We start from the raw sequence: 10,333 nt of genomic DNA on the forward strand, positions 1-10,333 counted from the left end.
AAGCCATTTAGTTTACTAACCATTTGTTCTACATGTAATTACCATTTTGATAGCCCATTTACAACTTTGTCCAATTTCCAACTAGGTTCTACCCATTTCGTCTAAATATTCACTTGGTCAAACACTATTTAGTCTTTATGGTTAGATGCTGTTTTATGAATCAAATTTTCATATGACCAAATGGAAGTGAAAAAATGTTCACCATCTGGGCATTAGACTACATGAGAATTGTACTAAGTAGGAATTATATCAAGTGCAGTGCACACCAAACACCAATAAGACAAAACTGATTATAGACCAAATGGTTTTAGCCTATGTGGTTATCCTGTGAATTTTGATCACTGCGAAGGGGTATTACAAGCCAGGCAAGACGACTTCGAAATTGGAATGTCAAGAAATATAATTTTATTACATTTAGTATTATCATTCACTACGGTAATGGCATTCAAAAGTTGCATAGCCAAGGATTTTAAAGCATTTCAAGGTGAAATTCAACACTGACAAAACCTAGATTCCATTACGTGAAGGCTCGTAATCAATAATTGGATGACAATGGCAAAATTAGATCACCTATAATACAATTTGTTCTTATTTGAAATCCATTACAAACCATTGTGCTATGGGACTTGCTTCCAAAAGTTACAACCAAAACGGACTTGAAGTGAGATAGAATTCATTTATTTAATTGCTCTACTGCTTGTTATATCGATTTAAGGCCGTTTTTAAGTCACAGACCAAATAATTCTAGGACACAATGGGTGATTTCAAGATAAACATTCAGCGTTGGTGTTAGCCTTGAGAGCATAGAAAGGCTGCTGAACCGAGCTCCAACACCGAGCTGGTTTCAGAAGAATGATACCGATCTTGTTTTCGATAACTCAAGACATCACGCCTCTAGCTGGTGAACCTCTCAACTTTATGTGAGAAGTCTCAACACACAACACCAGCACCAAATTTCAACACCTTAACTTAAATTACCCATTGTATAAAGAAATTGTTTTAGGATTATTTTCTGAATCTTTAGATCCAAATATCAGCAATGTGACACAGTGGGAAAATGCAATACAGCCCATAATAGAAGATATATCTGTATACAGTGCATTGAAGATGTTTGAAACCAAGTTAAACCATTATTAAACATTTTATAATACACCCCACTTTGGAAATGTCGAAACACAAAGGAAATTTATGTAAGTTGCGAGGATGGCCAACACGGCATGCAATATAGAGATAGTGGCATGGGATGAACTGGGGTCCATTTTCATAAATACTATCAGATTGATTGGTTGCAGAGCTCTGTTAACATGGCAAAGATACCATAAGGTATTCTTTATGAAACTGAAAAAAAAATCTGTTCTGACCTATGACTTTTGTCCATAACAAAGGTAATTTGATCAATACCCATTTATGTAACCTGGGATGAGTGCAGCACAAAGTGGATCAATTTCTTGCTGAAGGAATACACAAAATACATGGCTTGGATTCTTGCTAAGGGAAAGCAAAATACATGGCTTGGGTTCTTGCTGACGGAATGCAAAATCCATGTTTTCAAACCCATGACCCTCCGTTTCATAGTCTAGAGACTCATCCACACTGGGCCACAATGCTCAAAGCATTGATTATGTTAATGCTATATATAGGTTTTCATACCACATTATTGAGGAACTGCTTGCAACTAAAAATATAGCTATTTCAACTCTCAAAAGGCCAAATGAAGCATGCAAAAATATAAGAAATATAAGAATAGCTATGAGAATAGCTTCAAATAGTATATTTCTTTGTTTAAGAATATTAACTCTGACTCTAAATTTTCCAAATTAACCTGTCATCTACTAAGTAAAACTAAATCATACATGCAATATCAGTGTAAAAACTGCAAAAAAGAATACATTTTTTCACAAAAATAACATAAACAGAGTACATCTTCAAAAAAATTTAAGAAACAATTCTAATCTAGAACATGTTTCATGGAAACTACTTTTCATTTTCAATAGAATAATGTTAATTGTAATAAAGCCCAGAACAGAAATTCATAAAATATAGAAACATGTAACAGTATCATTATAAAGAAAATGCAAAAAAGGGAAATACAACACTAATGTTTGTAATTACTAACTTGAGAAAAAATTGTTTCTAATTGATGTAATTCTCTTCCAGAAAAGAGCATTGCAAATATCAAAGCATTCAAACACAATTAATATTTCTAATGATTAGATAAAATAAATGTCAATGAAATATTGTCCTTTGTTGTGATGCAATAATGATATTCCTCTGAAGATTGAACCAACTATACTGTAGAATACAAGTTTTCAATGCAATCTATCATGTACAACAGCAATGTGTAAATACTTTGAGTACAATTAATAGTACGCCCATAGCTCTGTTAGAACTAATTCAACTTCACCTAGTTCACTTCATTTACACATGAGGCTGACTCTACATTATTAATGTTTCTAAATGTTAAAGTATGGTAGTAAAGTACTATTTTTGCCATCAACATGGAAATGCAATTCACAGTCTACACACACTTTGGTAGCTTCATGACTGTAAATGATGGCAAGTATCGCCAAGAATGTAAGTTTGATGATCAACCTTCTGTTGTGTAAAATGACTGTTTAGTCTGTTTGGCATACATCTCTGCCCTCTCTCTCTCATTATCACAATCATTCCACACAAACCGACGGTGTGGTTGCTGGGGGGAGGGGGATGACTCCTCCCCAACTTCTATCAAAGCTGAATATGAGCGAGGGATCTCCTCTAATTCATGCTTGACCACTACTTTCTTAAAAGTCTCCCTTGTGACATCTCTTTTCTCTCCGTTATCATCCTTCACAATGCTGTTGCCATGGTTACATAAAGGAGGGCTTGGATAGTTGACCTGAGGCCTATGGATAGCAGGAGACCTTGGGTGATATGGCACTGTTAATGCAGAGAAACATATAATTATAGATTTACTTGACTGTTCATAACTTGTTTGATTTATGGATACCTCAAACCTGGGGGAGGGGGGGGGTTAAGAAATTTTATGCCAAATTTCTGTAATTGGACTATATTATTGATCCTTAAACAGACTGACTAAAAATGTAGTATTAAAGTAAAGGAAAAACACCGCAGTAGACCAAGTTATGATTTGGAAAATGAAGAAAAGCTATCAATGTATCAAACAAACAACAATGACAAAAAAAGCATAACAAACAGCATAACAATCATACTTGCTCCAATTTACTAATGTTCCTTATTCTATTTAAACATGATGTAAGCTACAGTGGTGTACGCATACATTCGTAATTCCAAAGCTTCGTAATTCCGAAGGTTCGGTTATTCCGAAGGTTCGTATTTCCGAAGGTTCGTAATTCCGAAGGTTCGTCAATCCGAAAACGAAATAAGGTTCGTAATTCCGAAGGTTCGTCAATCCGAAAACGAAATAAGGTTCGTAATTCCGAAGGTTCGTTAATCCGAAAACGAAATAAGGTTCGTAATTCCGAAGGTTCGTTAATCCGAAAACAAAATAAGGTTCGTAATTCCGAAGGTTCGTTAATCCGAAAACGAAATAAGGTTCGTAATTCCGAAGGTTCGTTAATCCGAAAACGAAATAAGGTTCGTTAATCCGAAAACGAAATAAGGTTCGTTAATCCGAAAATTAAATAAGGTTCGTATTTCCGAAAATGAAAATAATTCATTTTGGTAACAAAAACGATGTTGTCATTACAAGATTACACGATATTATGCAATGATAGTAATAACGATCGATGATACATGCGTGTGTTGGGGTCAAAGCATGTAATTTCAATGGCTCCCTGATCAAGCATAGGCTAATTTCGATTTTATCTGAGCAATTGCTGCCTATAAGCAAATGGTTTAATTAAAGATGCAGGGGATCAAGTGTGTTGGAAGCGTGCGAGCAACCTCTAGATAATAGGATTTGTATTGGAGGGGATGTCATTTTTAATAACAGCTTCTGCTGGTAATAAAAATAAAAATAATACTAATAATGATCCTTGTGAGATGTTGAAAGCGCGAATCGCAAGCTGAAACTAGTAGACATTTCATGTAACAAGACGTGAAGTGAGCATTCGGAGCATTTTTTGTAATCGTGAGAAAGATGTGTATCTTTCTAAAGAATTAATGCGAGGGCGAGCTGTAATTTGTTTATATACTGACATGGGGCCCATTGCATGAAACTTTTTACCTGAGAAAACTCAGGTTGTTTTTACAGGAGTTTTTGCCCTGTGCTAAAGTCATTGGCGGAAATCAGACTAACCTTAGTTTTCAGTTTTTACCAGAGTTTTCTCAGGTAAAAAGTTTTATGCAACAGGCTTCAGAAAGTAATCTTTTAAGGACTGCATTTAGTGACTCATGAATAGAATATATATCTCACGAACTAAATAATGAGAGCGCGAACCGCAAGCTTAAAATTTGTGATATTCCAACCTGAAAACTGCATGGACATTTCATACTTCTTTTTTGTTACCAAGAATAGAATGAGTTCCTCAGTAAACAATACTTGATGCGAGCGAGAAACGTGAGCCAAATTTTTCCGATTTTCCAACCCCTTAACTGGACATTCTAAGCATTCTTGTAAAAAAAATAATAATAGCTGGGAGAATAGTTTTCAGAACTGAAGTGGCTTCCCTGGGTAAATGATATCTATATCAATATCATTCTAGGCCCACATGAAATTTCCAAAAGTTTGAGCACGTGATTCGCTCGCAACATCTCACAAGGATGCCCCTTTAACAGTAATTGACCAAAAAGATGAATTTTACATCTTCAGATTTGACTTTTTCCCCCAAACCGCTTGCTCTCTACGCTCGCAGAAATGAAACGTAAATATATAACTTTAGTGATCACTTAAAAAATTGTGCTCAATTTAGTTACTACAAAACACACAACCTCTTTACACAGATGATAATCTAATGGTGAAAATATCCGTTTGCACCAAATTGCCCCTATTGGCCCTTTTTTTGCTTTGCCCCCCCCCCCCAAAAAAAAAAAAAAATACGTTCCGCCGCCATTGGCTAAAACACGCATCGTCTTCATGGCTAACTGCAAAAAGTTCTTAAAATGTCCCCTTTAGATCAGGTCAGAGCTTATATATTTAAAAATGCTCTTCGCGCTTCTTGCTAGCAGTTATTATCTAATTTTAGTTACACAGGCATCTCGCTTTGAAGATCACAAACATATTGCCCATCATATTAAGAAAAATATATAGCTCGCGCTCGCATTATTTAAAAAGGGTTTATCATGTTATTACATATTTACTTTATTTTATAAGGATAAAGTTAATTATTGACTGTTAGGACTACCCTTTCAAAGAAACAAACAAAAATCAACTTTAAACTGCCGATCAAGGAAAATATGGCTAAACAAATATTGTATCCCCCCCCCCTCTATTTGACGAAAGTTAGATCCGCCGGGAGGGAGACAGGGGGCATCAAAAATAGAATAAAAAACAGGGGAATTAATATTTTCAAAAATGGGAAAGTTCCTTTTTCAAAGATGAATATGCCGTTTTTCATGTTTTTTCGAAATAAATTACTCTTTTTTAAAGTATTTAGCGATGATTTATCATAACTTAATCATAAATAAAATAGACAAATGACCTATCAATGTAAAGCTTAGAATCTCCTCTTTCATCTGGTATTACTTAGATTATTCTTCATTTACGCATGAGCGAGTAAAAACAATTCGAAGAGAGGATGCCAAAAACTCACTTGGCGGGGGGTATCTGAATTTCAAAAAGAAAATCACATGACTAAAAAGTTCAATATCTGCTCTTTTCTTTGATACCTTAATCACAGAAAATGGTCGAGAATTAAAAAAGTTATGATCCCTCGAAACAATGCTTGTATTTCCCTAATTTCATTAAATAAACTTGTTTTAACCGGTTTCCCACAGAAGCTATCGCACGGTAACAAAAGACTTCATGCATGGCTGATCGTCAACAAAACGGAGTGTCGAGTGAGTTTGAACGCTAGCCTGTAAAACCTCTTCATTTTCTGAAATTATTGAAATTCAAGCCTTATTTCAAATAACCAGAACTTTGTTATTTCTTGACCATTTTCTGTAATTGAGGTATCAAATTAAAGAGCAGATATTGAACTTTTGAAAAATGTGGTTTTCTTTTTAAAACACAGATACGGCCCGCCAAGTGACTTTTTGGTATCCCCTTTTCAAATTGTTTTTGCTCACTCATGCGTGAAGGAGAAATAATCTAAGTAATACCAGATGAAAGAGGAGATTCTAAGCTTTACATTGATAGGTCATTTGTCTATTTTATTTATGATTAAGTTATGATAAATCATCGCTAAATCTCGGTTTCGTTTTTTCTGGGACGCACTGTACAAGTTAAGTTAAGTTTTCAGGCTGGAATATTGAAAAATTTCAGCTTGCGCTTCGCACTCTCATTCGATCGGTGAAATATGCATCCTAAAGAGGTCACTAAATGCTTTCTTTAACAGGTTCCTTTTCTGGTCAGTATGTTTAAGCTCGCGTTTTGCGCTCGTGTTAATTCTTTAGTTAGATGCACATCTTTTTAATGACAGCAGAAATCTGCTCGGATTTTAAAAGCTAATTTTCATTTTTTATTGAAATAACCTAAAGTTTAGCTTGTGATTCACCCTCGCAAGACCTCGCAATAATGCAATTTTAAGAATAATTGACCACAAAAAACGTTATACAACTTCACCTTTGAATTTGTTTTACCAAGCTGCTCGCTCATTATACTCTCTCCCGAAAAATAAAGCCTAAATATACATTTTGCCATAATAAGAAGTCACTTCAAAAAAGTTTTTCCCTTCTTAATCACTATCAAACACACAATGACTTCAAGCAGATGATAATCTTAAGGTGAAAATATCCCATTTTAATGTACGAGTTTCATTTTTTGGCTTTACCCCAACGAAAATTCGTTCGGCCGCCCTCGCCTTCCCATCCTCATATGATAATTGAACGGCAACAGTGTCCCCCGCCCCCCTCCCCTTGCCTCTGCCTCTGCTTTCCCGGTTTTCATTTTTCGGATTAACGAACCTTATTTTGTTTTCGGATTAACGAACCTTATTTTGTTTTCGGATTAACGAACCTTATTTCGTTTTCGGATTAACGAACCTTCGGAAAAACGAACCTTCGGAATAACGAACCTTTTTTCGTTTTCGGATTAACGAACCTTCGGAATAACGAACCTTTTTTCGTTTTCGGATTAACGAACCTTCGGAACAACGAACCTTATTTCGTTTTCGGATTAACGAACCTTCGGAACAACGAACCTTATTTCGTTTTCGGATTATCGAACCTTCGGAATAACGAATCGTCGGAATTACGCCACAAATGTTCGGATTAACGAACCCTTTTTCGTTTTCGGATTAACGAACATCGAGGTATAGGCAATTTACGTGTTTCGGAATTACGAACCTTCGGAATAAAGAACCTTCGGAATTACGAAGCTTCGGAATTACGAAGTGTAACCGTGGTGTATGGAGGGGAATGCATGTAAACTTTCCAAGTCACCTATACAATTACTGCATACAATGTCTGATGTCATCTACTACTCCCCCTGTGAACTTTTTCAGTAATGGCATGGGAACTTGCTTAAAATTATAATATGAAAAGTCTTAATATATAAAAAGGAGAGCTGCTCCAACACAAAGAAGTTGTAGATTCATTTTGAAGTTTGCTTATGAATACCAGTATTGTAATCATCAATGACCAAGTATTAGATGATTATAAACATTTAACCACTAATTTCAGTCTTTCACTTCTCTCACTGTTAAAATTCAATAAGTACTTAAATTGTCAAAACTGATCGATTTAACCTGGTAATTTAGCCCAATAGAATAAAGCGTATAATTACTCGACATCATGTTTTCTGGAGGAAGGGCAGAAGTAGGACTATACAGCATGGCAGGAGTTGATGGATAAGCACTCATGTAGGGAACTGTATGAGCAGAAAAGTCCAGGACCTGCTGATAACCATACATTTCTTGCTCCATCCCAGCAGGCCTTGAACAGCAGCTAGATCCTAAGACAGGAGACCAAAATGATGTGCTGGGTGTCTGATTGATGTTTGCATAATCTGTGAATCAGGAGTAGAGCAGAAAAGAAAAAACAGAGAAATGAATATGCATGAAAAAGAGCAAACATTAGGCCTACTTTGTAAAACAATATCAATGAAATTGATGTTTTAAATCCTCATACCTGTACTTTTTGGACAATCTGCCAAATTGAGAATGAGAGAAAGGCTTTCTAATTGAAAATAAAATTTATTTGGGGGTTGCTTAGAAAAAAAATAGTCAAGTCTCAAAAGATGCTTTCAGACACTCCCTATATACATGTATGATAGTGAACTGATGATTGATCGCACACTTCTACTAGGAAAATCTTTAATAGTGATTTAAGTTTAAGTGCATTCGAACCTAAAGAAGGTGATTCTGGGTAAACTCTTGGAGGCATTCCCAAATTTGGACTTTGCTGGAAAACCATGCACTTTTGCATTGATGGCAAATGGGCTCCTTCCTCGAGGAGTTGTTTGGCTTTTGAAATGAGTTTGGACTTTGAGCTGGAAGAAGACTGCGAAGAAGGGCTACTTTCACTTGAGGTGTCTCCTTTGACGTGAGAATATTTCTGCCCTTGTGCCCAGAGAACCTTTGCACTTGATTTTTTCAACAAAGCAGAAGCATTCGGAGATTCCTCCCCAAGATCGTCAGCATCAGATGACTCTGTTTCTGAATCTGGAGGAGGTCTAGTATCAGCACATGCCGAGTGTTCAAGTTTGTGGTGCGGCCTTTGGTGCACAAAATGTTGCTGAGCTAGTGCTAAAGATGATATCGAAGATGAGTAAACATACTGGCACCCATAGGACGAAGTTTGTGAACAGTGGATAGGTCTTGATTTGGCATACTTATTGCCATTGCCAATGACAGTCCCAGTAGCGGCAGTGAACGAAGTCGGTGGTGTCGCACTCTGACTCTGTCCACATCTACCCAAGATCTGAAACATGTTTCCAGTATTATTTGGTCCGTTATGCCCGTAGTCGTAGAAAGCGGTCTCGCCTCGACTTTGGCCGAAACTGGGGCGACGTTTGTTGGCGGAGCTGGTACGCCTGACTCTCGGAAGGAGATCGGGGCGATGCTGGACGAAAAAGTTGTGAGCAAAGCATTGCAGCTGGTTAGAAATAGAACTGCGTTTCATGCTCATCTTGTAATCAGTTAATTTGACATTGGCGGTTGAAGCAATTTTTCTAAATCCGTAGAGATTGAGTTGACGCACAAAACTAGAGAAATTTTGAGTCTTAAAAATGCTGTATTCGCCGGACCTGAGCACTTCTTCTTTGAAGTGATGTGCATCTACAACTACAATTGTGCCACAGCTGCTCCATTGAATGGAATTATAATTGGGATCATTCACCAACTTCCAAAGTTTTCCTGGAAAAGCATTCACATTGCAATTGATCGAGGACGATTCATTTGTGCAACTGACGTTGTTAAACCGTGGTATTTTCAGTGACATTTTTCTTCCTTTCAGCACCGTTCCCCTTTTGGCTGAAATTCGAAAATAGAGTGAAAATAATATATCTCAGATCCGGGTCTCAGACGTCTCATCAGTGGTCCGCGTATTATATGTAAAGACTTAACTTGTGTTGAAATCACCATTAATCACGTCAGTGCGCGCGTGTAGTAAAGTTTTGTTCGATAATAATTCGACGCAACAGCTGATGATGATCGATTTCATGCGCGCGCTTAAGCTTGCGCTTTGCATGCGCGTAATATGCGTACTTAGATTGTGCGCGTTTTATTGCGCATGTTCGAATTCGAATTATATGCTGTATTGTATGCGGTGTGCGCGTGCTGAGACGGGCCTTTAAGGGCGTGCGGTGCAGGTGGTTTCACGCGCGCGCGTCTTTAGAACTAGCTAGATAGGGGATTGTGACTTTTCGCAAAACAAATTACTGACGCGACGGGATCTTGCCGAACGGTTTTGAAAGTACCCAGTTGTTGTGTGTCCGGACAGGTTGTGTGTCCGGACGATCAATTTTAGATCATTTGGAAAATTTACAAGCAAAGTTTCATCAATTTTTGGTACAAAATCTTAGGAAATATTATAGAGAACAAAATAGAAGATGATTAAAACTATTGAATTCATATTTTTAGTGTCCGGACACCCGACCCCCCATCCTATGAGGTGCTGCATGACCATGTCCATGTTAACAATCACAATGAGATACCGGTATTCATTCTTTTCATCCATGCATGTATCTGAGTTGCCCCGCATGCTATTTTGATCTAAATTCTAGAAAATTATAGATAATTCCAGACCTCGCACTATCCTGCACTCTGAC

General features: G+C 37.0%; 1 protein-coding gene across 1 annotated transcript; it reads right to left on the reverse strand.

The window, feature by feature from the left end:
• Window positions 1–399: 399 nt before the first annotated feature.
• Window positions 400–9,504, reverse strand: LOC121409345. The gene is made up of 3 exons (XM_041601280.1): window positions 8,412–9,504; window positions 7,850–8,071; window positions 400–2,919 (listed from the first exon to the last, which is right to left on the reverse strand). Exons 1-3 carry the CDS (start codon window positions 9,502–9,504, stop codon window positions 2,588–2,590), a joined length of 1,647 nt encoding a protein of 548 aa, XP_041457214.1. The 3' UTR covers window positions 400–2,587.
• Between the last annotated feature and the right edge of the window lie 829 nt (window positions 9,505–10,333).

The sequence above is a fragment of the Lytechinus variegatus genome, chromosome 2, assembly GCF_018143015.1.
Source record: "Lytechinus variegatus isolate NC3 chromosome 2, Lvar_3.0, whole genome shotgun sequence".
Classification (NCBI taxonomy): Eukaryota; Metazoa; Echinodermata; class Echinoidea; order Temnopleuroida; family Toxopneustidae; genus Lytechinus; species Lytechinus variegatus.

Bases quoted from the DNA above. Each gene is read 5' to 3' on its own strand.
- LOC121409345 (XM_041601280.1), bottom strand. From the start codon at position 9,504: ATGTCACTGAAAATACCACGGTTTAACAACGTCAGTTGCACAAATGAA. The intron at 8,072-8,411 runs GTTCGAATGCAC...CCTGATTCACAG, and splicing joins CCCAGAATCACCTTCTTTAG to ATTATGCAAACATCAATCAG. The intron at 2,920-7,849 runs GTAATTATACGC...CTGCATTAACAG, and splicing joins TCCAGAAAACATGATGTCGA to TGCCATATCACCCAAGGTCT.